Below are 27979 nucleotides of genomic sequence, written 5' to 3'. Positions count from 1 at the left end.
GGCGGCAGCGGGGCGGGGGTGGGCGGGGCTCCGCCCCCTTCGTTTGCATCTATTAGCATGGCGGGTGCGTGGCGGCGCCGTTAACTACGTTTCCCAGCCTGCCCCGCGCGGGGCGGCCCCGCCCGGCCCGTGACCTTGGCGGGGAGGGGCGGGGGGACACCGGGACACCGGGACGGGCCCGGGACAGCGCGGGGACGCGGCGGCGACGGCGACATGAGGGGAGCGGCCGGGCTGGGGCTGGGGCTGCGCCTGCTCCGCCGGGCCCCGCCGGGGTGAGCCGCGGGGGCTCGGGGGAACCGGGGGAGCTGAGGGGAACCGGGGGGTCCCGGGGAGCCGGGGAGGGGTCCCGGAGCTCCGGGGGCTGGGGGGACCCCGGGATTTTGGGGGGGGGGGTGTCCCAGGACTTGGGAGACCCCCGGTACTTGGCTGGGGGGGGGGGAAATCGGGGGGACCCGGGGTCTGGGGGAGCCCCGGGACTCGGGGGGGGGGCGGGGTTTTGGGGGGACTTTGGGGTTTCGGGGGTCCCCGGGGGTTTGGGGGGGGTCCCCGGGGGGGCCGCTGTGACCCCCCCCCCCCCCCCTGCCCAGGTTCGGGGGGGCCCGGCTGCAGAGCACGCACGGGGCGGAGGGAGGGACCCCCAAAACCGCACCCCCCGATCCCCCCCTTCCCGAGATTCCCCCTCCCCTTCCCGGGATTTCCCCCCCCCCCCCCCCCCCCCGGGATGTCAGAACTGGGGCAAAGGGGGCGCGCCGGAAACTGGGGGGAAGGGGCCGGGGGGGCGGGGGCTGGGGCTTTTGGGGGGTTTCTGGGGGGTGCGGAGGTGGGGGAACCCCTGAGGGGGGTCGGGGGTCGGGGGGCTTTGGGGTTGTTGGGGGGGGCGGGTGGGGGTCGATGTGGGGGTCCCAAGGGCTGGGAGGGTACGGGGGGGGCGGGTTGGGGGGAGCGGACGGGTCTGGGGGGCAGGGGGGTTGGGAGAGGTTTTGGGGTGCAGGGGGTGGGGGTTTGGGGGGTCCGGGGAGCATTTGGGGGGGTTGGAGGGTTTTGGGGATGTCTAGGGGAGGATTTGGAGGGTCTGGGGGGGCTCTGGTGGGCCTAGGGGGAATTTGGGGGTTTTGGGGTGCTCTCCCCCCCTCCGCAGGCCGTGCTGCACAAAACGGGGGCCCCGGTGGCGGCAGCGGCGGCTGCGGCCCCCCCCAAGGCCCAGCCCGCCCTGGAGGTGAGTGGGGGGTCCTGAGGGGAGGGTCCAGCTCTTGAGGGGGGCTGCCGGCTGCCCCCCAGTACCTCTCCCCCCCCAGGAGTCCAAGTCCTTCGCCGTGGGGATGTTCCTGGGGCGGCTGAACGCGGAGCAGGTCTTCCCATACCCCTCAGGTGGGGGGACCCCCAAAGGATGGGGGGGGCCGGAAGGGGTCAGCCCCCCGTTTCGGGGCTCCCCGGTGACCCCCCCATCCCACAGCGCTGAGCGAGGAGCAGGAGCAGACGCTGCAGGAGCTGGTGGGACCCGTCACCCGCTTTTTTGAGGTGCAAAAGGGGGGACTTTGGGGGCCGGGGGGCTGCACCCCCTTTCTCTGGGCTCTGGGGAGGCGGTTTGGGGGTCCCCCCACCCTGACCCCCCCCTTTCCCGCAGGAGGTGAACAACCCGGCCCGTAACGACGCGCTGGAGCGGGTGGAGGACGCGACGATGCGGGGGCTGAAGGAGCTGGGGGCCTTCGGGCTGCAGGTGCCCCCCGAAATGGGGGGGCTGGGGCTCTCCAACACCCAGGTGAGGGCCGGGACCCCCTCAGCCCCCCCCGGGGACCCCTTCTGCCCCTTGGGGACCCCCATCCCCCCTTCTCAAGCCCCTTGGGGACCCTCTCTGCTCCTTCGGGACCCCCTTCAGATACCCCAACCTGCCTTGGCCCCCACTGCCTCTTGGGGACCCCCTTCAGCCCCCTCAGGAACCCTCTCTGCCCTTGGGGACCCCCATCAGCCCCCCCCCAAGCCCCCTGGGGACTCCTTCAGCCACCCCTTGGCCACCCCCTGCCCCATGGGGACCCCCCCAGCTCTCCCCAAGCCCCCAGATACTCTCTTGTCCACTTGGGGGACCCCTTCCAGCCCCCCCAGGGACCCCCTGTGCCCCCGGAGACCCCCTTCTGATGACCCCAACCCCCTTGAGTCCCCCTCTCCCCCTTGGGGACCTTCTTCAGCCCCCCCAGAGACCCCTTCTGCCCCTAGGACCCCCCACCGTCCCTCCCCCAGCCCCTATCTCCCCCTCCCCTGCCCCCCAGCCCCCCCACTGACTGTGCCCCCCTCCCAGTACGCCCGGCTGGTGGAGATCGTGGGCGAGCACGACCTGGGGGTGGGCATCACACTGGGAGCCCACCAGTCCATCGGCTTCAAGGGGCTGCTGCTCTACGGGACCCCCGCCCAGAAAAAGAAATACCTGCCCCGCCTGGCCACCGGTACGGGGACGTGATGATGGCGGGGGGTCTGGGGGAGCTGGGGACCCCCCTGACCCCCCCCCCGTGCCCCCCCAGGGGAGACGGTGGCAGCTTTCTGCCTGACGGAGCCGGGCAGCGGCTCGGACGCCGCCTCCATCCGGACGCGGGCGCAGCCCAGCCCCTGCGGCACCTTCTACACCCTGGACGGCAGCAAGATCTGGATCAGGTGGGATGGGGTGGGGGTCCCGGGGGGGCTGGGGGGGTCAGAGCGCGCCTCACCCCCCCCCCCCCGTACCCCCCGCAGCAACGGGGGTCTGGCCGAGATCTTCACGGTGTTCGCCAAGACGCCGCTGCGGGACGAGGGGACGGGGGAGACGAAGGAGAAAATAACGGCGTTCATCGTGGAGCGCGGCTTCGGGGGGGTCACCCAGTGAGTGGGGGTCCGGGGGCGGGCGCGGAGGGGGGTCTCGGGGTGCTGACCCCCCCGTCTCACCCTGAAACCCCCCCCGCAGCGGTGCCCCCGAGAAGAAGATGGGGATCCGGGCGTCCAACACGGCGGAGGTTCACTTCGAGGGGGTGCGGGTCCCTGCCGAGAACGTCCTGGGGGCGCCCGGGGCGGGCTTCAAGGTGGCCATGCACATCCTCAACAACGGCCGCTTCGGGATGGCCGCCGCCATGGCCGGCACCATGCGGGGGGTCCTGGCCAAGGCCGTGAGTATCCCCAGACCCCCGGGACCCCCGGACCCCTCTGGGACACCCGCAGCCCCCCCCGACTCCTCCTTACCCCCCGGGACCCCTTCAGGCCCCTCTCTGTGCCCCTGGGGGTCCCACAGCCCCCCCCAAACCCCTCCATGCCCCCCAGGGCCCCTTCAGGCCCCTCTCTGTGCCCCTGGGGGTCTCTCAGCCCCCCCCCCAAATCCCTCTGTACCCTTCTTTGTGCCCCCCCCAGGACCCCTCTGTCCACCCTGACCCCCCCAGGACCCCTTCATGCCCCTCTCTGTGCCCCTGGGGTCCCTCAGCCCCCCCTCAAGACCCCCTCCATGCACCCCCGACCCCCCCCCCAAGGATCTCCTCTGTCCCCCAGGACCCCCTAGAGCCCCCCCCATCCCCCTGACTCTCCTTGGAACCCCCCAGCCCCCTGGGGATCCTTTCCCCCTCCCCCAGCAGCATGGGGGGCTCCTGGCCAAAGCGGCGAGGCCTGTCGTCCCCCCCGCCCCCCCCAAGCCCCCCCAACCCCGTGCCCCCCTCCCCAGGTGGAACACGCCGCCAACCGCACCCAGTTTGGGGACAAGATCCACAATTTTGGGGCCATCCAGGAGAAGCTGGCGCGGATGGCACTGCTGCAGTACGTCACCGAGGTGGGCGCCGGGGGGGCCCTGGGGGGGCACTGGAGGGTCCCTGCCCCCCCCCAGGCCCCTCACCCCCCCTCTGCCCCCCCAGTCCATGGCGTACATGATCAGCGCCAACATGGACCAGGGAGCCACCGACTTCCAGATCGAGGCGGCCATCAGCAAGATTTTCGGCTCGGTGAGGGGCTGGGGGGGCTGATGGGGGGCGGGGGTTGGTTTTGGGGCCCCCGCCGGGGGGGTTTGGGGGTGTCCGGGGGGGTCTCACCCCTCTGCTCGCGGCAGGAGGCAGCTTGGACCGTGACGGACGAGTGCATCCAGGTGATGGGCGGGATGGGCTTCATGCAGGTGAGCGGGACCCCCGGGTTGTGGGGCTCCTCCCCAAGCTATGGGGCTGCCCCCCAAGTTGTGGGGTGCACCCCTGGTTGCAGGGACCCCCCCGAATCCCGTCCTTGCCCCGCAGGAGGCCGGCGTCGAGCGGGTGCTGCGGGACCTGCGCATCTTCCGCATCTTTGAGGGCACCAACGACATCCTGCGCCTCTTCGTCGCCCTCAATGGCTTCCAGGTGGGGGGGCACTGGGAGCACTGGGGGGCACTGGGGGGACTGAGACGGGGGGGTCGGGGTGCTGGGGGGAAGGTGGGGTGAGTGGAGGCTGCAGCTGGGGGGGCTGGGGGCCCCCATCCCTGCCCCCACTCCTCTGGGGACCCCATACTTGTCCCCCTGGGGGGCTGGGGGCCCCCATCTCTGCCCCCCGGGTTTGGGGACCCCGCCCCTGACCCCCCGGGGATTCACCCCCTTTCCCCCCCCCCAGACTTTGGGGGTGCAGCTCCGGGGCCTGCAGAAGGCCCTGAAGAACCCCCTGGGCAACGTGGGGGTCCTGGCCGGAGAGGTCACCCGCCGCCTCCGCAGGTACTGGGGGGGCCCTGATCCCCCCCCGCCCCCCCATAGCCCCCCCTTTCCCGGGGGGGGGGGCAGTTTGGGGGGGCCTCACTGCTTTGCCCCCCCCCAGGAAAGCGGGGCTGGGCTCAGGGCTCTCCCTGCGGGACCACGTGCACCCCGACTTGCAGGAGAGCGCCCAGAAGGTGAGCGGGGGGCCGGGGGTCACCGGGGGGGTCCTGGGGGGGCCAGGGGCAGACCCCCCCCATGACACACCCCCCCCCCAGACCCTGCAGTGCCTGGAGCTCTTTGCCGAGACGGCCGACGCGCTGCTGCTGAAGCACGGCAAGAAAATCCTGGGTGAGTGGGGGGCTCGGGGGGCCCTGGGGACCCCCAGCAGGGGGCGGGGGGCTCTGCCCCAGCTCGGGGGGAGCCAGGGGGTGATTTGGGGGTGCTGGGGGGGGCTGCCCCCATCCCTGGGGGGTTTGGGGGGCTCACCCCATCCCTGGGGGTTCGGGGCAGTTTGGGGGTGCCAGGGGCTCCCCCCTCTCCCAGGGGGGCTGGGATGGGTTTGGGGGTGCCGGGGGCTGTTTGGGGGTGCCGTGTGTCCCCCCCCCTCCCCTTTCCCCCGCCCCCCCAGACGAGCAGTTCGTGCTGAAGCGCGTGGCCGACAGCGCCATTGACATCTACGCCATGGCCGTTGTCCTCTCCAGGTACGGGGGGGCTGGGCGGGTTTGGGGGGGCCCCCGCGCCCCCCAGATGTGCGGGGCCAGCTCAGCTCCCCCTCCCCCCCCGCCCCCGCAGGGCGTCGCGGTCCCTGGCCACGGGGCTCCCCACGGCGCAGCACGAGCGGCTCCTCTGCGACACCTGGTGCCAGGAGGTGAGGGGGGACCGGGGCGGTTTTGGGGGGCTCTGGGGGGGGGTTTGGGGGGGGCCGGAGCCCCCCTGACCCCCCCGCCCCCCCCAGGCCCACCAGCGGGTGTTGGCGACGCTGCGGCCGCTGCCCACCGAGAGCTTCCGCAACCTGCGGGCCATCGCCCGGGCCGTGGTGGAGAGCGGGGGGGTCGCCGCCCCCACCCCCTCGGCTTCTAACCCCCCCCCCCCCGACCCCCAACCCATCCCCGGACCCCCCTCCATGGACCCGGAGCCCCAAACCCAGCCCTGGACCCGCCCAACCCACCCCCAGGCCCCCCAGCTGAGCCCTGGGCTCCCCCACGTGGAGCTGGACCCCCAAATCTGACCCCAAGTCCCCCCCCAGCACTGCCTTAGCCCTGCCCCCCCGGGCAGGGCCTCTCTTCTCAGCCCCCCAGTTTTGGGGGGCACAGCTTTGCTCCCCCCGGGCTGGGGCATCAGCACTCCGGGGGGGGGCGTTTGGGTGCCTTACGGAAAGGCTGGTTCCAGGGTCCCCCCCCAGCACGGTGGTGGTTTTGGGGACCCCCCCCCCCCATCCTGGGGACCCCCAGCACCTCCCACCCCTCCCTGGGGGAGCTGAGCAGCCTGGGGGGGCTCCCCCTGCTTTGGGGGGGTCTCCCTGCTTTGGGGGGGCTCCCCTCGGTGTGTGCCTAATGAATCGCAGCTGCTTAATAAAGGGTGACTCTGAGCCTTCGTCCCCGGGGCTGGGGGGGCCTGGACTCCATTTCCCACCGTGCCCCGGGGGGGCGGGGGGGCCCGAAATCCCCCCCTAAGCCGGGCTCAGCGGGGATTAGCCTGGGCCATGGCGCTGGGACGCAGGGGTGAGCGTGGGCCCGGGGGGCTCGGGGGGTCCTGGGGGGCCGGGGCGGGCCCAAAGGGGAGGGGTGGGGGGGCACAGGGAGTCCCCAGCCCCTGTGGGGAGCCCCGGGGGGGTCCTGGGGGTCCCTGCCCCATGTTGGGGGCGCGGGGGGGGGTTAAAGGGGTCCCCGACCCATGCAGGGGGGGTCCTGAGCGGTCCCCGATCCGTCCTGGGGGGTCCCCGACCCATGCGGGGGGTCCGGGGGGGTCCCTGACCCATGCTGGGGGCCCAGGGGGGGTTAAAGGGGTCCCCAACCCATGCTGGGGGGTCCCTGATCTGTGCTGGGGGCTCATGGGGGGGCTCTAATGCACGTTAAGGGTCCTGGGGAGGTCACAGGGGGTCCCTGACCCAGACGGGGGGCTCAGGGAGGGTCCCTGACCCACACTGGGGGCGCACAGGGGGTCATAATCCCATGTCGGGGGTGCTGGGGGGGTTACAGGGGTCCCTGACCCATGCTGGGGGGTCCCGGGGGGCACTGGGGGGGTCCCTGACCCACACTGGGGGCGCACAGGGGGTCATAATCCCATGTCGGGGTTGCTGGGGGGGGTAAAGGGGTCCCTGACCCATGCTGGGGGGTCCCGGGGGGCACTGGGGGGGGCCCGGACCCATGCTGGGGGGCTCCTGGGGGCCCCTGACCCACACTGGGGGATCCTGGGGGGCTCCTGGGGGTCCCTGACCCACGCCGGGGGCCCAGGGGCGGGCGCCCTGCAGCTGCTGGAGGAGGCCCTGGGCCCCCCCCCCCGGCTCCGGGCGCAGCAGCTGCTGGGGGTCCTGCAGAGCCCCCTCTTCCAGGCCCTGCTCGGTACGGGGGGGCTGGGGGGTGATGGGGGGGCGGGGTGGCTGGGGGGCGATGGGAGGGGGGCAGGGGGCAACATGGGGTCACTGAGCGGGGGGGGTCTAATTCCTATTGACCCCCGTTAATTGGGGGGCTGGGGGGGATTTGCGGGGGTTTGGGGGGATTTGGGGGGGCAGAGCCCCTGACCCCCCCCCCATCCCGCAGACATCCAGGAGAGCTACGAGGCGACGGTGGCGGAGGCCCCCCCGCCCCCCGCGGCTCCGGGTAACCCCGACACCCCCTGACAGACACCCTGATACCCCCGACACCCCCTGACAGCCACCCCGACACCCCCTGACAGACCCCCCCCAACACCCCCGGTACCCCCAACCCCTGAGGGGCCGCACGCCCGGGGGGGGGTCACACACCCGCATGTGGTGTTGGGGTGTTGCAACCCCTTGCTGGGGCATCGCACACCCTGTCACAGCATCGGGGCGTCACGTGCCCTCCCCGGGGTCTTGCACACCCTTGTGCCGTCCGTGGTGCGTTGGCTGCACACCCTCTCTGGGCTGTCGCACACCCTGACACAGCCCTCAAGGTGTTGCACGGCCTACGGTACTGGGGTGTCGCACACCCTGTCGGGGCGTTGCACGCCGTCCCTGGGGTGTCACACACCCTGTCGCGGTACTGGGGTGTCACACACCCTGTTGGGGCATCGCACACTGTCCCTGGAGTGTCGCACACCCTGTCACAGTGCCGGGGTGTTGCACACTGTCCCTGGGGTGTCGCACACCCTGTCACAGTGCTGGGGTGTCACACACCGTCCCTGGGGTGTCGCACACCCTATCGCGGTGCCGGGGTGTCGCACACCCTGTCAGGGTGTCGCACACCGTCCCCGGGGTGCCGCCCCCCCCTCACGTGTTGCACACCCCGCTGCCAGGTGTTGCACACCCCGCCGCCCCGTCGGGCTGTTGCTCGCCCTCGGGTCGCCCCCGGGGCGCCGCGCACCCTCACACCGGGTCGGGCTGTCGCGCTCCGGGATTCCCCCCCCCCCCCCCGCCGTGTCGGGGTGTCGCCCCCCCCCCCCCGGGCTGTTTCGCCCCCCCCCGCCCGGTGCCGCCCCCCCGCTGACGGTGCCGCTGCCGCCCCCCGCCGCTCCGGGGGCGGCAGGGGAAGGGTTAACCCCCCGCCCCGCCCCCCGCCCGGCTCCGCTCCGGCTCCGCCGCCGCCGCCGCCGCGTCCCCCCCGTCCTCCGCCCGCGGCCTCTCCTCGCCCGCCCGCCCCGTCCCGTCCCCGCTCCCCCGCTCCCCCCTCCCCGTCCTCCCCCGGCCCCGCTCCCGCCGGATCCCGCCGTACCGGTCCCGCCGCCGCCGCCGCCGCCGGGGCTCCGGTCCCCCCCCAGCCCCGCGGTCCTCCAGCCCCGCTCCTCCATCCTCCATCCCCGCCCCGGTCCTCCCTCCGTCCCCGGTCCTCCGTCCCCGGTCCTCCGTCCTCCATCCCGCCACCCCCCGGTCCTCCATCCCCCCGCCTCCCGCTCCTCCATCCCCGCTCCTCCATCCTCCCCCCCCCCCCGCTCCTCCATCACCCCCAGCCCCCGCTTCCCAGCCCCCCCCCCGCCCCGGTCCCGGTCCCTGCGGCCCCCGCTCCGCCGCCCCCCCGCTCCCATCCCGCCCCCCCCCCCCATTCCCGGGCGGCCCCGGCCGAGCCCCCCGCCCGCCCCGGCGGCCCATGAGCGCCGGCCCCGGCCCCGGCCGCCGCCATGGACTGTCTGTGCATCGTCACCACCAAGGTACGGCCAGGGCCGGGGCCGGGGGGGCCCCGGGGGCAACGGGGGGGTCGGCGGGGCCGGGAACCGGGAGGGGTGGGGGGCACCGGGGGCGGCCGGGGGCGCCTCTCTGGGCTCCTGGGGGATGCTCTGTGGTCCTGGGGGTCCTGTCTGGGCTCCTGGGGGGATGCTCTGTGGTCCTAGGGGTCCTGGGGGTCCTCTCTGGGCTCCTGGGGGGGATGCTCGGTGGTCCTGGGGGGCCCTGGGGGTCCTGTCTGGGCTCCCGGGGGGTCCTCTCTGTGGTCCTGGGGGTCCTCTCTGGGCTCCTGGGGGCCCTGGGGGTCCTCTCTGGGGCCCTGGGGGGATGCTCTGTGGTCCTAGGGGGTCCTGTCTGGGCTCCCGGGGGGTCCTCTCTGTGGTCCTGGGGGTCCTCTCTGGGCTCCTGGGGGCTCCTGGGGGGCTGCTCTATGGTCCTGGAGGGATGCTCTGTGGTCCTGGGGGTCCTGCGGGGTCCGCTCTGTGCTCCCCAGGGGTCCTCTCTGTGGTCCTGGGGGGCCGCTCTGTGTCATGGGGGGTCCTCTCTCTGCTCCCAAGGCCTCCCCATGTCACAGCGCGGGGGGGGTCCCCACCTGTGATTTGGGGGGGGGCACATGCCGCTGGGGCCTGTCCATCGCAGGGGGACTGTAGGTCTCTATGGCGCTGGAGGACCTGGGGGTCCCTGTCCATCCCACGGGGGACGGGGGGTGTCTCTCTACCAGGGTGATGGCTGTTGGTGTCGATGGTGTTGGGGGTCTGGGGGGTGACAGTGGGGGGCTGCCACCCTCATGACAGCCCTCCGGGGCGGCTGTGTCACCCCGCGCCTGTCGTGGGGGTGTCCCCCCACCACCGTGGGGGCGTTCGGCATGTGGCGGGTGCGTGTGTTGCCATGGCGCCGCGTGTGTGCGTGGGGGGGCCGCACAACAGGCGGCGGGTGTGAACACGCGTGTGCCGGGGGCCGTACAGGCGTCGCACACGCGTGCGGCTGTTCCCCCCCCCCCAGCCCCGGCCTACACAGGGGCCTTGGCGTCACCCGGAGTGCGGGCACCGGTGCGGGCAGGGGTATTTTAGGCCTGGTGTGGGCAGCGGGGGTGGGCGACACCCCCCCCCTCCCCGCCTGCGCCCACCTCCTGCCTGCACCTCCTGCCCGCACCCCCCCATCTCTGCCCGCACCCCTTCCCCCCCTGCCCGCACCCCCCCATTGCTGCCCGCACCCCTGCCCGCATCCCCCCCCCCACATCGCTGCCCGCGCCCGCCCGCGCCGTTGCCAGGCGACGCGGCCCCTCCCCGTTGCCAGGCGACGCGGCCCCGCGGCGTTGCCCGGCAACGGCGGCCGGAGGCAGCGCGGGGGGGGGGCGGAGAGGAGGGGGCGGGGCGAGGTAGAGAAGGCTCCGCCCCCCACGTGCGCGCGGCCCCGCGCATGCGCCTCCCCGTTAACCCTTGGCGCCCCGCGTTGCCGCGGCGACGGGGGGGGGGCACGGGGGGGGCCCAGGCCCGGGCCGGGCCGGGGGGCAGGGCGGGCCCGGAGCCCCGGGGGGGCCCCGGCGGGCCCGGTGCGGGGCCCGGTGCGGGGCCCGGGGGATCGGTCGGGGCCCGGGGGCCGGGCCGGAGCGGGGTTCGGGGGCCCGGAGGGGCCGGGGGCCCGGTCCGGGTGCAGGTCCCCGGAGGGGCCGGGCCGGGCCCGGTGCGGCGGCCCCGGGGCGGGGGGGGCGGGGGGGAGGTCAGCCCGGCCCTCGCCCCGTTAATCCCGGCGGCGGGCGGGGCCCGATGGAGGCGGCGGGGCCGGGATGGCGGGGCCGGGGCCGGGGCCGGGGCCGGGGCCGGGGCCGGGGCCGGGGGCGCGGGGGGCGGCGGGGCCGGGGCCGCTGCGGCCGCTCGGCTGCTTCTCGCCGCTGCTCTGCCAGTGCCGGGTGGTCTGGCGGGACCGGAGCCTCTCGCTGGCCTTCGGCTGCAAGGTGGGACTGGGGGCACTGGGAGAGCGGGGACAGGAGAGTGGGGGTGCTGGGAGAGCTGGGAGAGGACAGTGGGGGTGCTGGGAGAGCTGGGGTTGGGGCACTGGGGGCACTGGGAGAGCGGGGACAGGAGAGTGGGGGTGCTGGGAGAGCTGGGGTCGGGGCACTGGGGGCACTGGGAGAGCTGGGACAGGACAGTGGGGGTGCTGGGAGAGCTGGGAGAGGACAGTGGGGATGCTGGGAGAGCTGGGGTTGGGGCACTGGGGGCACTGGGAGAGCTGGGAGAGGACAGTGGGGGTGCTGGGAGAGCTGGGGTCGGGGCACTGGGGGCACTGGGAGAGTGGGGACAGGATAGTGGGGAATGTTGGGAGAGCTGGGGTCGGGGCACTGGGGGCACTGGGAGAGCTGGGACAGGACAGTGGGGGTGCTGGGAGAGCTGGGGTTGGGGCACTGGGGGCACTGGGAGAGTGGGGACAGGATAGTGGGGAATGTTGGGAGAGCTGGGGTTGGGGCACTGGGGGCACTGGGAGAGTGGGGACAGGAGAGTGGGGGTGCTGGGAGAGCTGGGGTCGGGGCACTGGGGGCACTGGGAGAGCTGGGACAGGACAGTGGGGATGCTGGGAGAGCTGGGGTTGGGGCACTGGGGGCGCTGGGAGAGCTGGGACAGGATAGTGGGGATGCTGGGAGAGCTGGGATCAGGGCACTGGGAGAACGGGGACAGGATAGTGGGGAATGTTGGGAGAGCTGGGGTTGGGGCACTGGGGGGACTGGGAGAACTGGGGTTGGGGGGACTGGGAATACTGGGACTGCTGGGATGGTGTACTGGGGATACTGGAGATACTGGGGGCACTGGGATGGGGATAAGGGGGCACTGGGATGGGGTAGCTGGGGATACTGGGATAGCTGGAATCAGGGTACTGGGGATACTGGGGGTGCTGAGATGGCCTGCTGGGGGTACTGGAGGAGCTGGGACAGGGTACTGGGGATACTGGGAGAGCCGGGACTGGGGGCACCGGAAGAGCTGGAACAGGAGCTGAGATGGGGGCGCTGGGGATAGTGGGAGAGCTGGAACTGGGCTGCTGGGGGCACTGGGAGAGCTGGGATGGGGTTACTGGGAGGCACTGGGAGAGCTGGCACTGGATGCCTGTCAGCTGTATTCGGCCGCAAGGTTTAAGGGACTGGGAGGGGGCACTGGGGGCACTGGGAGGGGGCACCAGACCCCATTGCTTGTGTCTGGCGGTGAGGTTGTACTGGGAGCACTGGGAGGGACCAGAGAGATACTGGGAGCAGCTCCCGTTGCGGGGGTCAGGGCCTTACTGGGAGCACTGGGAGCCCCCCAGTGTCGCTCGGGGCTGGCGGGGGGGCGATGGCCCGGTCTGGGGGGGCCCGTGTCCCCCCCAGGCCCAGTTTAGCCCTTAATCCCCGCCCGGGATTGGCCGGGGCGCAAATCGCTGCTGGGATTAAACTGGAGCTGCCGGAGGCCCGGGCCCGGGGGGGCCCCTCCCCCCTTCTCCCCCCCCCCCCCGCTAATTAACGAGCGCGCGCTGCGGGGCGTCGCCTGCGTTAACGGGGGCGCGGGGCGCCCGCCCGCTGTCCCCGCAGAAGTACCGGTACCAAGATGAGGACAGCCCCCCCCTGGAGCAGAGCCCCGCCCACCTCCCCAGCCAGGTAAGCCCCGCCCACCGCGCCCAGCCCCGCCCACCGCACTCGGGTGGCCCCCGCCCCTGGGCGGGTAAGCCCCGCCCCTCCACGGGCCCCCCCCCCCCCCCCCCCCCAGCGCTGGGGACCCCCCTGGGTGTCACAGGGGGCGTGGTGATGTCATACAGGTTGTGGTGATGTCACAGGCGGTGTCACGGGGATCATGGTGATGTCACGTGGGTTGTGGTGATGTCACAGGCAGTGTCACAGGGCTCGTGGTGATGTCACAGGGCTTGTGGTGATGTCACAGGCAGTGTCACGGGGATCATGGTGATGTCATATGGGTTGTGGTGATGTCATAGGCAGTGTCGCGTGGATCATGGTGACGTCACATGGGTCATAGTGCTGTCACAGGTGGTGTCATGCGGGTCATGGTGATGTCACAGGAGTTGTGGTGATGTCACAGGGACTGTGGTGATGTCACAGCCAGTGTCATGGGGACTGTGGCGATGTTGTATGGGTCACAGTGATGTCACAGGTGGTGTCACAGGCATCATGGTGGTGTCACACAAGTCGTGGTGATGTCACATGCGGCATCACACAGTTCGTGATGGTGTCACAGGGTCGTGGGGGTGTCACACACGGCGCCGCACAGCTGTGGTGCTGTCACACGGTGTCACACGATGTCACGCGGGTCACGTCAGCGTCACAGGCGGCGGCACGGGGTTGGTGTCGGCGTCCCACGCCTGTCCTGCGGGGTCGCACAGCCGCGGCGCCGGCCCTCGGCTGTGGGGGTGTCGCACAGGCGGCCTTTGCCTGGGACGGGGGTGGGTGGCGGGGTGCTGGGGTGTGGGTGTCAGGGTGTTGGGTGCTGGCTGTCAGGGTGTCGTGGTGCAGGTGTTGGGTGCTGGGTGCCAGGGTGTCGCGGTGCAGGTGTTGGGTGTCGGAGTGCTGGGTGTCGTGGTGTTGGGTGCTGGCTGTCGGGGTGTCGTGGTGCAGGTGTTGGGTGCTGGGTGTTGGGTGTCCGGGTGTTGTTGGGGTGTTGCTGGCTGCTGCCCCCGCCTGTCTCACCCCCCCACGTCACACGCGTGCGCCCCCAGCTCGGGGGGGGGGGAGGTCGGGGCCCCCCGTGGCGGGGGGGGGGGACACGAGCCGGTGTGGGCGTGGCCGGGGGCGTGGCCGGCTCCATCCGGGGCTGCGGCGCGGGGCCACGCCCACCACGGAGATGGGGCGGCGGCGGGGGCCGGTGGGGGGGCGGGGGTCCCCCGGGGGGGGGGTGGGGAGGGGGGGTTATTTCCCAGCATCCTTTGCTCTCCGCCCCCCTCCAAAGGGGAGGGGCCGGGGGGTACCCCCATCTTCCCGTTGCCGTGGCGACCGCCGCTGCGGGGTTGCCGTGGTGACCGCGGGGGGGGGGGGGGCGGGGGGGGGGCCTGAGCCCTCCCCTGGTGTGACCCCCCCCTCCCCCTCCCCCCCCAGGCCAACTCGCCCCCCGTCATCGTCAACACCGACACGCTGGAGGCCCCCGCCTACGTGAGTGCCCCCCGTGTCCCCCCCCATCGTGTGTGTCCCCCCCCGTGTCGTCCCCCCCCGTGTCCCCCCCCTGACCGCGTCTCCCCGCAGGTGAACGGCACCGAGGGCGAGATGGAGTACGAGGAGATCACGCTGGAGCGGGTGAGACACCCCCCCCCCCCCCCCGGGGACCCCCCCCAGCCCCCTGACCCTGCTGGAGCCCCCCAGCTCCCTGACAGCCCCCCGGGACCCCCAAACACCCCTGGAGCCCCCCAAGTCCCCCTGGGACCCCCCAACTCCCTGACCCCTCCCCGGGGCTCCCTGACCCCCCTGGAGCCCCCAGCCCCCCAGATCCCCTGGGGTGCACCAAGGCCCCCCCATAACCACTTCAGCCCCCCCATCTCCCCCACTCCCCCCCATGCCCCCCAGTGATCCTGGGGCACACCGTACCCCCCCAACACCCCCTGGGACCCCCCAAAGATCCTGGAAGCCCCCCAGCTCCCTGACACCCCCTGGGCCCCCCCTCGGGGACCCCAGGACCCTGCTGGGGGCCCCTGAGCCCCCCAGTACCCCCCAGCCCCCCCAACATCGAACCCCTTGTCCCCACGCGGGGTGTGGGGGTGCCCCCCAGCCCCCCGGCGCTGACGGTCCCGCTCCCCCCCCCCCCAGGGCAACCCCGGTTTGGGGTTCAGCATCGCGGGGGGCACCGACAACCCCCACGTCGGGGACGACCCCAGCATCTTCATCACCAAGATCATCCCCGGCGGTGCCGCTGCCCAGGACGGGCGGCTCAGGTGGGGACCCCCCCACGGCCCCCCCAGACCCCCGACGCCCCCCGGGACCCCCCTGAACCCCCCAGCCCTTGCGCGGGTGCTGAGTGGGTGCGGGGTGTGGAGCCAGGGCCCCCCAAGTCCCCCAAGACCCCCCAGCCCTCCCTGAGAGCCCCAGATGGGTGGGTGCATGTGGAGGGGCAGGACCCCCAGTCCCCCCTGGGATCCCCCTGGGACCCCCCAGTCCCTTCTGGGACCCCCCAGGACCCCTCCTGGACCCCCAGGACCTCTCCTGGACCCCCCAGTCCCCCCTGGGACCACCTTGGATGCCCCAGTCCCCCCCAGTCCCCTCTGGGCCCACCCTGGATGCCCCAGTCCCCTCTGGGACCCCCTAGGACCCCACCTGGACCCCGCAGTCCCCCCCTGGGACCACCTTGGATGCCCCAGTTCCCCCAGTCCCCTCTGGGAATGCCTGGGACCCCCCCAGTCCCCCCTGGGACCCCCCAGGACCCTCTTGGACACCCCCTAGACCCTGGGCAGGTGCAGGGTGGGTGCATGTGGAGGGGTAGGACCCCCATACAGGCGCTGAGTGGGTGTCTGGCATGGGGTAGGGCTCCCCCAGAACCCCTCTGGGACCCCCAGACCCCCCTGGAGCCCCCCAAGACCCCCAGACCCCCCAGGACCCCCCAGTCCCCCTGAACCCCCCTAGCCCCTGTACAGGCGCCGAGAAGGCACGTGGCAGTGCAGGGCAGGGTCCCTTGTCCCCCCCGGGACCCCCCAGACCCTTCTGGAGCCCCCCAGGACCTCCCTGGTCTGAGCGGGTGCCTGCGCAGGGTGAACGACAGCATCCTGTTCGTCAACGAGGCGGACGTGCGGGAGGTGACGCACAGCGCGGCCGTGGAGGCGCTAAAGGAGGCCGGCGCCGTCGTCCGCCTCTACGTCATGCGCCGCAAGGCCCTGGCCGAGAAGGTGGTGGAGGTCAAGCTCATCAAGGGGCCCAAAGGTATGGGGCACCCCCCGGGACCCCCCGAGACCAGCACTGGGACCCCCGAAGCTGGGGAGCCCCATGGGATCTCCCCAAGGACCCCCACACCTGCAGCTCCCAGGGACCAGTGCCAGGACCCCCAAACTTGGGGACCCCAGGGACCCCCATGGGCCAGCCCTGGGACCCCCAAACGGGGAGAGTCCCATTGGATCCCCCCTAGGGACCCCAAAACCTGAGGACCCCCTGGTACCCCCATGGACTGGCCCTGGGACCCCCCAAACCCTGGGAATCCCATGGGCCAGGACCCCTGTGGGGAGCCCCATGGACTGGGGACCCCCCTAGGGCACCCCAGGACCCTCAGCCCCAGACCGGGACCCCCAGGGCGCCTGTGGGGACCACCCACCCTCGGGGACCCCCACCCTTGACCTGTGTGGCCTCCCCCCAACCTTGGGGACCCCACAGCTGGGGACCCTCAGGGCCTGCCCCGCTGGCGGGGGGTGACACGGTGTGGGGGTCCCCGCCCTGACGCCCCCGTCCCCCCAGGGCTGGGGTTCAGCATCGCGGGGGGCGTGGGGAACCAGCACATCCCAGGGGACAACAGCATCTACGTCACCAAAGTCATCGAGGGCGGCGCCGCGCACAAGGACGGGCGGCTGCAGATCGGGGACAAGATCCTGGCCGTGAGCGGGGACGGGGACAGCGTGGGGACACCCTGGGGATGGGGACAGCATGGGGACATCCCCCATCCCCATGGGGACAGGGATGGCATAGGGACGGCGTGGGGACGGGGACATAATGGGGACAGGCGGCTGCAGATCAGGGACAAGATTCTGGCCGTGAGCAGGGATGGGGACAGGGACACCATGGGGATGAGGACACCATGGAGACGGAGACAGCGTGAGGATGGGGACGTGTTTGGGACAGGGACGGGGCACGATGGGGACCAGGATGGGGCCAGGGATGGGGCCATGATGGGGACGCGTTTGGGACAGGGACGGGGCACGCTGGGGACAGGGACGAGGCTGCGATGGGGACAGGGATGGGGCCAGGGACGAGGCTGCGATGGGGACAGGCAGCTGCAGCTCAGGGACAAGATGCTGGCCGCGAGCAGGCGGCAGGGATGGGGACGGGGACACGATGGGGATGGGGACGGGACGCAGCTCTCGTGGGGTGGCCATGTCCCCCCCCCCGACGTCCCCGCGTCCCTGCAGGTGAACAACGTCAGCCTGGAGGACGTGATGCACGAGGACGCGGTGGCGGCGCTGAAGAACACCTACGACGTTGTCTACTTGCGGGTGGCCAAGCCGGCCGCCACCTTCCTTGGGGACGCCTTCGCCCCCCCCGACGTCACCAGCTGTGAGCGGGGGGACACGGGGGGACCCCGAATGCGCTGTCCCCTCTCCCCAGGGCGGTGGGAGCCCCCCGTCCCCCTCCCCGCTGTCCCCATCCCTCCGTCCTTGCTCTCCCCATCCCCGTCCTCCCCGTTCCCCTGCTGTCCCGTCCCCCGCTGTCCCCGCCGTCCCCTGACCCCGCTGTCCCTGCTGTCCCCAGCCTACTCGGCGCACCTGGACGCGGATCTGGGTCCCCAGAGCTACCTGGGCCCCGAGTTCCCCCCGGCCATGACCCCCACGTCCCCCCGGCGCTACTCCCCTGGCCCCAAGGACCTGCTGGCCGAGGACGACGTCCCCAGGTACCGTCCCTGATGCCCCTCAGGGTCCCCAAGGGCATGTCCCAGGGGCGTCCCAGCATCCCGGGGGTGTCCCCATGTCCTTGGGGTGTCCCCACGGTCCCCGAGGGCATGTCCCCGCGGTGTCCCCATGTCTCTGTCCCCACGTCCCGGGGATGTCCCAGTGTCCTCAGGCTGTCCCCATGTCACTGGGCTGTCCCCAAGGCCACCTCCCAGAGCGGTCCCAGCATCCCTGGGGGTGTCCTCATGTCCCCTGGGCTGTCCCCAAGGGCACGTCCTGCAGCCGTCCCCATGTCCCTGGGGTATCTCAGCATCCCTGGGGTGTCCCCGTGTTCATGGGCTGTCCCCAAGAACACGTCCCTGGGGTGTCCCGGTGTCCTCAGGCTGTCCCCATGTCCCTGGGCTGTCCTCAAAGTCCCCAAGGGCACGTCCCTGGGCTATCCCCGTGTCCCGGGGCTGTCCCCGTGTCCCGGGTGTCCCCGGGGTGTCTCCTCGCCCCGGGGCTGTCCCCACCTCGGCGTCCCCGTCCCCAGGGAGCCGCGGCGCATCGTGATCCACCGGGGCTCGACGGGGCTGGGCTTCAACATCGTGGGCGGGGAGGACGGCGAGGGCATCTTCATCTCCTTCATCCTCGCCGGGGGCCCGGCCGACCTCAGCGGGGAGCTGCGCAAGGGCGACCAGATCCTCTCTGTGAGTGAGGCGGGGACGCGGCTGTCCCCGGCCCCGCGGCGGCACGTCCCCACGGCTGTCCCCATCTTCCTCCCCACAGTGACGTGTCTCTGTCCCCATCCCCATCGTCATCCCCGTGGCGAAGCGTCCCCATCGCTGTCCCCATCGCCGCCCCCCACAGGGACATGTCCCCGCTGCCGTCCCCAATGCTGTCCCCATCCCTCTAACCACGGTGACATGTCCTCGTCCCCATCATCATCCTCCTCCTTAAGGTGATGTGTCCCCATCCCCGTCCCCATCATCATCCCGGCAGTGACCTGTGCCCCTCGCCGTCCCCCTCCCCGCGGTGACGCGTCCCCGTCCCGCAGGTGAACGGGGTGGACCTGCGCAGCGCCACGCACGAGCAGGCGGCGGTGGCACTGAAGAATGCCGGCCAGACCGTCACCATCATCGCCCAGTACAAGCCTGAGGGTGAGTAGGGAGGGGTCCCCAGGGGTCCCTGGGTGTCCCCGCGGGTCCCCGGCCGTCCCCGAGGCCCCTGACCCCCCGCCCCCGCAGAGTACAGCCGCTTCGAGGCCAAGATCCACGACCTGCGGGAGCAGCTGCTGAGCAGCAGCCTGGGCTCAGGCAGCGCCTCCCTGCGCAGCGACCCCAAGCGCGGCTTCTACGTCCGGTCAGTGGGGATGGGGGACACTGGGGGACACTGGGGGACACTGGGGGACATGAGTACACTGGGGGACATGGGGACATGGGGCTTGGTCAGTGCCTCCCCACGCAGCGACCCCAAGCACGGCTTCTACGTCCAGTCAGTGGGGATGGGGGACACTGGGAACACTGGGGGGACACTGGGGGGGACACAAGGACACTGGGGGGACACAGGGACACGTGGCTCGGGCAGCACCTCCCTGCACAGCGACGCCAGATGTGACTTCTACGCCTGGTCAGCAGGGACATGGGGACATTGCAGGGGACACCGGGGGGTGCCGGGGGGGACATTGGGGTGTCACAGGGGATCGGGGAGCCTCCCCCGGCGGCCACGTCCCTGGCAGAGTGGATTTTTGCCTCTGTCTGGTCAGCGGGGATGGGGACATGGGGACACAGAGGACATGGGGGACACTGGGGGGGTCACTGGGGGGTCACGGGGGGACACTGGGGGTCACGATGGCCAGGGGCCCCCTGACGGCCGCGTCCCCGCAGGGCGCTCTTCGACTACGACAAGGCCAAGGACTGCGGGTTCCTCAGCCAGGCGCTCAGCTTCCGCTTCGGCGACGTCCTGCACGTCCTGGACGCCTCCGACGAGGAGTGGTGGCAGGCGCGGCACGTCCTGCCCCCCGGGCAGCCCCCCGACATCGGCTTCGTCCCCAGCAAGCGGCGGTGCGGCCGGGCTGGGGAGCGCTGGGGGGGGACGGGGGGGGGGGCACTGGGAAGCAGCAGGTGGGGACTGGGGGTGGACTGGGAGGCACTGGGAGGCAGTAGGGGGGCACTGGGGTCACGGTAGGGGGATGTTGGGGGGACTGGGGAGCACTGGAAGTAGTAGGGAAGGGACTGGGGGGCACTGGGAAGCAGTAGGAGGGGACTGGGGGTGGACTGGAGGCAGTAGGGGGGCACTGGGGTCATACTGGGAGGTAGTAGGGGGGTATTGGGGGGACTGGGGAGCACTGGAAGTAGTAGGGAAGGGACTGGGGGGCACTGGGAAGCAGTAGGTGGGGACTGGGGGTGGACTGGAAGGCACTGGGAGGCAGTAGGGGGGCACTGGGGTCATACTGGGAGGTAGTAGGGGGTTATTGGGGGGGCCAGGAAGCACTGGAAGTAGTAGGGAAGGGACTGGGGAGGACTGGGAGGCACGGGGAGGCAGTAGGAGGGGACTGGGGAGCAGTGGAGTGGACTGGGGGTAATAGGGAAGGGACTGGGGGGACTGGAAGGCACTGGAAGGCAGTAGAAGGGGACTGGGGGCACTGGGAAGTAGTAAAGAAGGGACTGGGAGGGACAGGGAGTCACTGGTGGGGACTGGAAAGTAGTAGGAGGGGACTGGGGGGCACTGGGAGGCAGTAGGGAAGAGACTAGGGAGAGTGGGAGGCACTGGGAGGGTCTGGGATATAGTAGGGGGCACTGGGGAGAACTGGGAGACAGCAGAGAGGCACTGGGAGGCACTGGAGGCAGTAGGGGGACACTGGGAGACAGCGGGGGAGCACTGGGAGGCCGTAGGGAAGAGACTGGGGGGACTGGGAGTAATAGGGAAGGGACTGGGGGGCACTGAAGGGGCCAGGAGCCCCCCCCGACATCGTCTTTGTGCCCAGCAAGACCAGTGTGTGCTGGGGGGGGGGCACTGGGAGGGGGCACTGGGAGACCAGTCTGGGCTCTCTCCGGCGCAGGGTGGAGCGGCGGGAGTGGACGCGGCTAAAGGCCAAGGTGAGCCCCTCCCCCCCCCAGTGGGGTTCCCCTGGGCCCCCCAGACCAGGGGCCCCCCGGGCCCCCCAAACCCGCCCCCCCCCCCCGCCTCTGCCTCTCACTCTCCTCTCTCCTCTCTCTGTCGCTGCCCCCCAGGATCGGGTCCCTGGATCGGGCTCGCAAGGTGGGTGCTGCCCTCCCCCCGTCCGTCTGTCCCTCTGGCCCCCGCTGTCCCCCCGTCTGTCCCCCCCGTCTGCTCTGTCGCTGTCCCCCCACCACTGGCTGCTGCTTGGGGGGGCCCGGGCGCTGGGGGCCCCTGGGGGGGGCGGGGGGCTGGGGGGGGGGGCCGACCCCCGTCCCCGGAGGTGGGGGGGGGGGAGTTGCACCCCCTGGTTCTGGGTGGTCCCGGGGGTCTCGGGGTGGGGGTGGCCCCCCCCGATGTTGGGGTCCCCGCGCCGGGGCTGACGCCGTGTCCCCGCAGGGCGGGAGGACGCGGTGCTGAGCTACGAGACGGTGACGCAGATGGAAGGTGAGAGCGGGGCTTTAGGGGGGCTTGGGGGGGGGGGGGGGGGTTGGGGGTCCCGTCCCCCCCCCGCCACCGGGGTCGGGACCCCCAGTGACCCCCCCCCCCCCCCCGTGCACTACGCCCGCCCCATCATCATCCTGGGCCCCACCAAGGACCGGGTGAACGACGACCTCCTCTCCGAGTTCCCCGACAAGTTCGGCTCCTGCGTCCCCCGTGAGTGGGGACACGGGGGGGACACGGGGACGGGGACACAGGGACGGACACGGGGGGGGGGCGGACACGGGGGGGACCCCCCCCCCCGGCTCTCCCTGGGGGCGCCGAGGTGGCCCTGTCCCCAAAGACCTGTCCCCAGCCCCACGGCCCTGTCCCCACGGCCCCATGGTGCTGTGTCCCCATCCCTGTGGCCGTGTCCCCGCGTCCCCATCTCCCCACACCGTCCCCAAACACGATGTGGCCTGAGGGGGAGCACGAAGTGGATGGCACAACCGCCGCTGCCCTTGTCCCCATCCGCGGCCCCACATCCCCGTGCCCGTCCCCGTGTCCCCGTGCCCGTCCCCATGTCCGTCCCCGTGCCCACCCCTGGGCTTGTCTCCATCCCAATGTCCCCATCCCCACCTCCCTGTGCCCGTCCCCATGTCCCCATCACCGTCCGCATCCCCATGTCCCTGTGTCCATCCCTGGGCTGTCCCTATCCCCATCCCCGTCCCCGCGTCCCCGTGCCCACCCCCGGGGCTGTCCCTGTGCCCGTCCCTGTCCCTGTCGCCACATTGTCCCCATCCCTGCGCTGTCCCCGTCCCCACGCCCGTCCCCGCGCTGTCCCCGTCCCTGCACCGTCCCCACGCTGTCCCCGTCCCCAGACACGACGCGGCCCAAGCGGGAGTACGAGGTGGACGGGCGCGATTACCACTTCGTGGCCTCGCGGGAGCGGATGGAGAAGGACATCCAGGGCCACAAGTTCATCGAGGCCGGGCAGTACAACAGCCACCTCTACGGCACCAGCGTCCAGTCCGTGCGCGAGGTGGCCGAGCAGGTGGGGACGCGGCGGGGGGACACGGGAGGGCCGAGGGTGACGCCAGGGTGGCACCGGGGTGGCCCCAAAGGCGGCACTGGGAGCCCAAGGATGGCCCCCGGGGGCATCGTGGGGGTGTCCCCATGGGCATCAAGGCGGCCCCAAAGGTGGCACTGGGGTCCCCAAGGGCATCGTGGGGGTGTCCCCGAGGGCATCACCAGGGTGGCCCCAAAGGTGACACTGGGGTCCCCGAGGGCATCATGGGGGTGGCCCCAAGGGGGGCACTGGTGGCCCCGAAGGTGACACTGGGGGGCCCAAGGGTGTCATGGGGGTGTCCCCAAGGGTGGGCCCAAGGGTGGCACTGGGGTGTCCCTGCTGGTGGCCCCAGAGGTGGCACTGGTGGCCCCAAAGGTAGCACTGGGGTCCCCAAGGGCATCGTGGGGGTGTCCCCAAGGGCATCACCAGGGTGGCCCCAAAGGTGACACTGGGGTCCCCGAGGGCATCATGGGGGTGGCCCCAAGGGGGGCACTGGTGGCCCCGAAGGTGACACTGGGGGGCCCAAGGGTGTCATGGGGGTGTCCCCAAGGGTGGGCCCAAGGGTGGCACTGGGGCGTCCCTGCTGGTGGCCCCAGAGGTGGCACTGGTGGCCCCAAAGGTGGCACTGGGGTCCCCAAGGGCATCGTGGGGGTGTCCCCGAGGGTGGCACCGGGGCGACCACAAATGTGGCAGTTGGGGGGGGGGGGGGGAGGGGCCCCCGTGGGGCTGCCGGGGCGTGGCAGGGCGTGGCAGTGACGCGGCGGGGGCGGGGCAGGGCAAGCACTGCATCCTGGACGTCTCGGCCAACGCCGTGCGGCGGCTCCAGGCGGCCCAGCTGCACCCCATCGCCATCTTCATCCGCCCCAAGTCCCTGGAGAACGTCCTGTGAGGGGCGGGGCCTGCGGGGGCGGGGCCTGCGGGGGCGGGGCCTGCGGGCGGGGGGCGGGGGCCGTGGGGGCGGGGCCGAGGAGGCTCAAGCAGCCCCTGCAATGGGGCCAGGGGGAGCTTGGAGGGGGCGTGACCTGCGGGGGCGGGGCCTGTGCTGGGGGCGTGGCCTGTGCGAAGGGCGGGGGCGGAGGGAAGGAGCCAGCACTGGGGTTTGGAGGGGGCGTGGTCTGGTGTGGGGAGGGCGGGGCCTGTTCTGGGGCGGAGCTTGAGAGTGGGTGGGTGGGGCCTGTGTTGGAGCAGAGCTTGGGAGCGAGCGGGTGGAGCCTGTGTTGGGGCGGGGCTTGGGGCGGGTGGGCGGAGCCTGTGCGGGGCAGGGGGCGTGTCCCGCGCGGTGGGCGTGGCCTGGAGCGGTGTCCCCGCCCCCAGGGAGATCAGCAAGCGGGTGACGGAGGAGCAGGCCCGCAAGGCCTTCGACCGGGCCACCAAGCTGGAGCAGGAGTTCACCGAGTGCTTCTCCGGTGGGCGCCCCCCCGGGACCCCCGCCCCCCCGGGACCCCCCCGCCCCACAGGGACCCCCAGCCCCATGTACCCGCCCAGGGACCCCTGAGACACCCCCCCCCAGGGACCAGCGGGACCCCCGAGAGACCCCAAGACCACAGGGGAACCCCCCCTCCCCCGACCACCCCCCCAACAGAGCCCCCTCCCCAAAAACCCCTGGGACCCCTCCCAGCCCCAATTCCCCCCCAGCGACCAGTGGGACCCCCAGGGCCCCCCCAGAGGGACCCCAAGCCCACAGGGACACCCCTCCCCCCCCAGGGCCCCCCATGACCCCCTGAGACCCCTGACCCCCCCCAACCACAGAGACTCCACCCCACGGCCCCCCCCCCCCCAACACCCCCCCCCAAAGAACCCCAGAGACACCCCCCCCAGCCCCAAATCCCCCCAGGGCCCCCCCAGCCCCAAACAGAGACCCCTGACCCCCCAGCCCCCCAGGGAACCCCTGGACCCCCCATTAACCCCTTCCCCCCAGGGCCCCCTCCTAGCACCAACGCCCCCCGGGACCCCTGAGGGCCCCCCCCAGCCCCCATTAACCCCCTCCCCCCCAGCCATGGTGGAGGGCGACAGCTTCGAGGAGATCTACCACAAGGTCAAGCGCGTCATCGAGGAGCTCTCGGGCCCCTACATCTGGGTGCCGGCCCGCGAGCGGCTCTAGGGCTGGGGGCCCCCCCGCGCCCCCCCCCCCACTCCCGCCCCGGGGGCGGCTGCATGCGCGGGGTGGGGGAGGGGGGCCCCGGCACCCCGAGAGCGGCGGGGGAGGGGAGCCCCCCCCCCCCCCCCCCCCCCGTGGGGTTTCCGGGGCCCCCCCCCCCCGGCCGCCCCCCCCCCGGGCTTGGGGGGGGGGGGGGTGAGGCGGGGCCCCCCCCCCCACCCCGCGGTGCTGCGGGGGGTCCCCGAGCCGCCCCCCCTCCCCCCCCCCCCCCCACTTTGGATTTGAGTTTTTGTACATATAATCTCTATATTTGTACGCCCGCGGGGGGGGGGAGCCCCCAAACCCGGCCCTCCCCCACCCCGGGGGGGTGTGGGGCCGGGGGGGTCCCCGGGCCCCCCGGCATGGCGGGGGAGGGGAGATGAGAGTATTTTGCATAGAAATAATATCGGTACCGGCAGGCGGGAATAAACCGAGTCGAGACGCGGGAGGCCTCGCTGCGGGGGAGGGGCGGGGGGAGGGGGTTGGGGGTCCCGTGGGGGCCCAGGGGCCCCGGGGGCTCTGCGATGGGGGCGGGGGGCCCCTGGGGTTCGTTACTCCCCGTAATTAAACACAAAGAACGAAGCGGGGGGGATGGGGGCGGGCGCCCCTTTATTGGGGGCCGCCGGGGGCGCCCGGTGTTGATGGGGTGGGGGGGGAGGGGCTCTGTCCTCTGGAGCCCCCTCCCCCCCCCCCCCCCGCGGCGGGGCCCCGCCCCCCCCCCCGCCCTGGTCCAGCGCGGGGGGGGGCCGGGGCCACCCCACCCCCACCCTCTGCAAGCAGGGGGGGATGGGAGGGTCCCAGGGGGGTGGGGGAGGGTCGGGGGGGGTCAGTCCCCCTTGGGGCGGGGGGCGGGGGCCCCCCCGTAGTAGAGCACCTGGGCCAGCAGGGGCCCGTTGCAGGCGGCCGAGGCGGCGAAGGTCAAGGCCAGGAGCGCGTCCCCGGTCTCCTGCGGGGAGAAAGGGGGGGATGTGGGGGAGGAGGGGGGGGCGGGGGGGCGGGGAGGGGGGGGGGGCTCACCTGGAGGGAGGTGAAGACCCGGGCCAGGGCCCCCCCCAGCAGGAGGGCGGTGGAGACCCCCGAGAGCTGCCCCGTGTGGCCCTGCCGGTGGTTGGTGGCGGCCTGCAGGAGCTGGGGGGGCACGGGGGGTCACGGGGTCACCGGGGGGTCACGGGGGGTCACGGGGTCAGGGGCAACACATGGGGTCAAGGGGGGTGCGGGGTCACAGGGGGTCACGGGGTCAAGAGGGGGCATAGGGTCAGGGGGACACACAGGGTCATGGGTGGGGACAAGGGGTCAAAGGGGGCATGGGGTCAAGGGGGGGTCACAGGGGATCACAGGGAGACAGGGGGGCCCAGGGGGGGCCACACGGGGTCACGCGGGGGTCACGGGGGGTCGGGGGCCACATGGGGACACACACGGGGTCACACAGGGTCATACATGGGGTCAGGGGGTTCACACGGGGTTCACACGGGGTCACACATGGAGTCGGGGGGTCACGGGGGGGACACGCGGGGTCACACAGGGACACGGGGGGGTCACACAGGGCACACACGGGGTCGGGGGGGTCACACGGGGGGTCACACAGGGACACGGGGGGGTCACGCAGGGCACACATGGGGTCACGGGGGTCACACACGGGCCCCCCCGCCCCCACGCACCCGGCTGAGGATGAGGATGGGCAGATTGGCCGCCTGCAGCAGGGTGGCGAGGCCGGGGGGAGCGCGGGGGGAGAGGAGGGCGCCCAGCAGCGCCCCCCCCCCCCCCACCAGCAGCAGCCCTGGGGGGAGGGGAGACGGGGGGGAGGGGCGGGTGAGGCGACCCAGGCGTTTGGGTGCCCCCCCACCCCCGCCCGCCCCCTCCCCCCCGCACCGACCTCGCCCCGGGCGCCCCCCGAAGAGCTGGGTGAGGAAGACGAGGGTCAGGGTCTGGAGAAGGAGGAAGAGCGACTCCCCCCAGGCGCTGCGGGGCGGAGGGGGAGGGGGGTCAGGAGGGGGCCCAGCCCCTCCCCCCGCCCCCCCCGCCCCCCCCGGCCCCACCTGAAGGGGAAGGCGCGGGCGCAGCCGTAGGCCACCGTCCCCCCCAGCGCCAGCAGCTCCAGCAGCAGCGCGGGGAGGCTCAGCCCCGCCCCGCTCCGGGCCCCCCACACCTTCAGCACCTGCGGCAGCTTCACTGCGGGGGGAGGGGAAGGGGGCGGGTGTGGGACCCCGCCCCCACCGGCCCCCAACCCCCCAGACCCCCCCAGGCCTCCCCCTGCCCCAGAGACCCCCCCCACAAGGTTTCCCCAGCACCCATAGCCCCTCCCCCCACAGAAGCCCCACCCCCTGGGTGCCCCCAACCCCCGCCCCCGGAGTCCCCCACCCCTACCCAGACCCCTCCCCCTGCCCCAGAGACCCCTCCCCTCACCCCCCAAGGCCCTCCCCTGCCCCACCCCCACCCCAGACCCCCTCCCCCCAGCCCCTGATCCCCCCAACCCCCCCATCCCCCCATCCCCCCGCCCCTTAGGTGCCTCCAGCCCCCCCGGAGACCCCCAAGGCCCCGCCCCTCCCCTCCCCCCCCCGCCCCTCACCCATGACGGAGCCGGCGACGATGGCGTAGCCGAGCGCTTTGCTGAGGAGGATTTTCAGGCAGGGCACTGGGGGGGGGGGGGGGCGGGGGAGTCAACGCGACCCGGGGGGGGGGTCCCGGGACCCCACCCCCCCCAAACGACCCCCACTTCCGCCCGGCAGCAAGATGGCGGCCCCCGCCTTCCTCCCCCGCCCCCCGGCCGCCGGGCACTTCCGCCCGCGAGCAACATGGCGGCCGCCCGCCGTGCAGCCGGCGGGGCCGCCCCCGCCCCGCTCCGCGCCCCCGCCGCGCCCCGCACCGTGCAGGAGGTGCAGCCGCAGGACGAGCTCCTCGAAGCAGCGCTCGGGCAGCAGGAGCGGGACGAGCCACCCGCGCAGCGCCTCCATGGCGGGACGCCGCCGCGCTTCCGGGTACGGCGGGCTGCGCGCAGGCGCGGACACGACCCCGCCGCGACGCGATTGGCCGAGCGGCGGGGCGAGGCGCCGCCCCCCGGCCCGGCCCCGCGCATGCGAGGCCCCGCCCCGCCGCGTCATTGGCCGCCGCCTTTTCCCCCGCGCGTCTGCGCGAAGGCGCTTCGCGGCCAACGCGCGTGCGCCGCCCCGCCTCCCCTGCTCGCTGATTGGCCGCCGCTCTCGGCGGGAAGCCTATGGGAGCGCGGCGCCCCCCTTCGCGCCTGCGCGGTGCCCCCGAGGCGGCGGCGGCGGCGGCGGCCCAAGATGGCGGCGGCGGCGGCGGCGGCGGCGGCGGCGGCGGCGGCCTCGCTCTCCCGCGGTGCCGTGGCGCTCTGCGGCCTCTTCTACCTCCGCCTGCAGCGCGGGCGGCGCCTGCGAGAGGCCGCCCGCCGCCTGCGGGCCGCCCGCCACCGCCGCGCTCGGGCCCGGGGCCGGCGCCGCTTCGCGGCCCTGTGGCTGGGGGGGCGGCTGGGCCCCGGCGCCGCCGCCTCGGGGCGGGAGCGGCGGCTGTGGAGCAAAGCGCGGAGCTCGGCCTTCTGGGAGACGGTGCGGGCCAAGGCCTTCAGCCGCGGGGAGTGGGCTGAGAATTTCCGCCTGGGCCCGGCCACCTTCGACTTCCTCTGCGGGCGGCTGCGGGCGGCCATCCAGCGCCGCGACACCAGCATGCGG

The 27979-nt window shown here is 73.3% G+C and overlaps 3 protein-coding genes across 4 annotated transcripts; 2 read left to right on the top strand and 1 right to left on the bottom strand.

Annotated features, from left to right (window-relative positions):
- Positions 1 to 1064: 1064 nt before the first annotated feature.
- ACADVL (acyl-CoA dehydrogenase very long chain) lies at positions 1065 to 6240 on the top strand. The gene is made up of 18 exons (XM_087777791.1): positions 1065 to 1216; positions 1296 to 1368; positions 1454 to 1518; positions 1625 to 1759; positions 2294 to 2438; positions 2514 to 2643; positions 2722 to 2847; positions 2930 to 3128; positions 3671 to 3775; positions 3858 to 3944; positions 4049 to 4111; positions 4227 to 4328; positions 4576 to 4673; positions 4774 to 4846; positions 4928 to 5000; positions 5281 to 5353; positions 5445 to 5520; positions 5608 to 6240. Exons 2-18 carry the CDS (start codon positions 1320 to 1322, stop codon positions 5878 to 5880), a joined length of 1872 nt encoding a protein of 623 aa, XP_087633917.1. The 5' UTR covers positions 1065 to 1216; positions 1296 to 1319; the 3' UTR covers positions 5881 to 6240.
- Positions 6241 to 8872: 2632 nt separating this feature from the next.
- Positions 8873 to 24377, top strand: DLG4 (discs large MAGUK scaffold protein 4). The gene is made up of 21 exons (XM_087777731.1): positions 8873 to 8975; positions 12542 to 12607; positions 14054 to 14107; positions 14198 to 14248; positions 14756 to 14880; positions 15690 to 15859; positions 16385 to 16521; positions 17053 to 17197; positions 17393 to 17531; positions 18062 to 18218; positions 18566 to 18668; positions 18756 to 18870; positions 19395 to 19571; positions 20570 to 20606; positions 20742 to 20769; positions 21067 to 21114; positions 21223 to 21324; positions 21969 to 22141; positions 22932 to 23041; positions 23471 to 23562; positions 24151 to 24377. Exons 1-21 carry the CDS (start codon positions 8946 to 8948, stop codon positions 24255 to 24257), a joined length of 2166 nt encoding a protein of 721 aa, XP_087633857.1. The 5' UTR covers positions 8873 to 8945; the 3' UTR covers positions 24258 to 24377.
- A 607-nt stretch (positions 24378 to 24984) lies between these two features.
- Positions 24985 to 27244, bottom strand: MPDU1 (mannose-P-dolichol utilization defect 1). Of its 2 annotated transcripts, XM_087777851.1 has the most exons (7): positions 27157 to 27244; positions 26860 to 26925; positions 26330 to 26462; positions 26167 to 26252; positions 25952 to 26070; positions 25311 to 25421; positions 24985 to 25239 (listed from the first exon to the last, which is right to left on the bottom strand). In XM_087777851.1, the coding sequence occupies exons 1-7, from the start codon at positions 27242 to 27244 to the stop codon at positions 25120 to 25122; spliced, it is 723 nt and encodes a 240-aa protein (XP_087633977.1). In that variant the 3' UTR covers positions 24985 to 25119. The 2 variants fall into 2 exon arrangements, with proteins under 2 accessions (XP_087633977.1, XP_087633978.1); XM_087777852.1 differs by lacking the exon at positions 25311 to 25421.
- Between the last annotated feature and the right edge of the window lie 735 nt (positions 27245 to 27979).

Source organism: Nipponia nippon, unplaced genomic scaffold, assembly GCF_047370975.1.
Source record: "Nipponia nippon isolate SJK-2023a ecotype South Korea unplaced genomic scaffold, ASM4737097v1 scaffold_41, whole genome shotgun sequence".
NCBI classification, from domain to species: Eukaryota; Metazoa; Chordata; class Aves; order Pelecaniformes; family Threskiornithidae; genus Nipponia; species Nipponia nippon.
This window is presented reverse-complemented; position numbering and strand designations above follow the sequence as displayed.

Coding starts and splice junctions, on each gene's coding strand:
- ACADVL (XM_087777791.1), top strand. CDS start 1,320: ATGTTCCTGGGGCGGCTGAACGCGGAGCAGGTCTTCCCATACCCCTCA. Junction 4,674..4,773: donor GTCACCCGCCGCCTCCGCAG/GTACTGGGGGGG, acceptor GCCCCCCCCCAG/GAAAGCGGGGCTGGGCTCAG. Junction 4,847..4,927: donor TGCAGGAGAGCGCCCAGAAG/GTGAGCGGGGGG, acceptor CCCCCCCCCCAG/ACCCTGCAGTGCCTGGAGCT.
- DLG4 (XM_087777731.1), top strand. CDS start 8,946: ATGGACTGTCTGTGCATCGTCACCACCAAG. Junction 14,881..15,689: donor GCCCAGGACGGGCGGCTCAG/GTGGGGACCCCC, acceptor GTGCCTGCGCAG/GGTGAACGACAGCATCCTGT. Junction 17,532..18,061: donor GCCGAGGACGACGTCCCCAG/GTACCGTCCCTG, acceptor CCCCGTCCCCAG/GGAGCCGCGGCGCATCGTGA.
- MPDU1 (XM_087777851.1), bottom strand. CDS start 27,244: ATGGAGGCGCTGCGCGGGTGGCTCGTCCCGCTCCTGCTGCCCGAGCGC. Junction 26,926..27,156: donor GCGGCTGCACCTCCTGCACG/GTGCGGGGCGCG, acceptor CCCCCCCCCCAG/TGCCCTGCCTGAAAATCCTC. Junction 26,463..26,859: donor CGTCGCCGGCTCCGTCATGG/GTGAGGGGCGGG, acceptor CTCCCCCCGCAG/TGAAGCTGCCGCAGGTGCTG.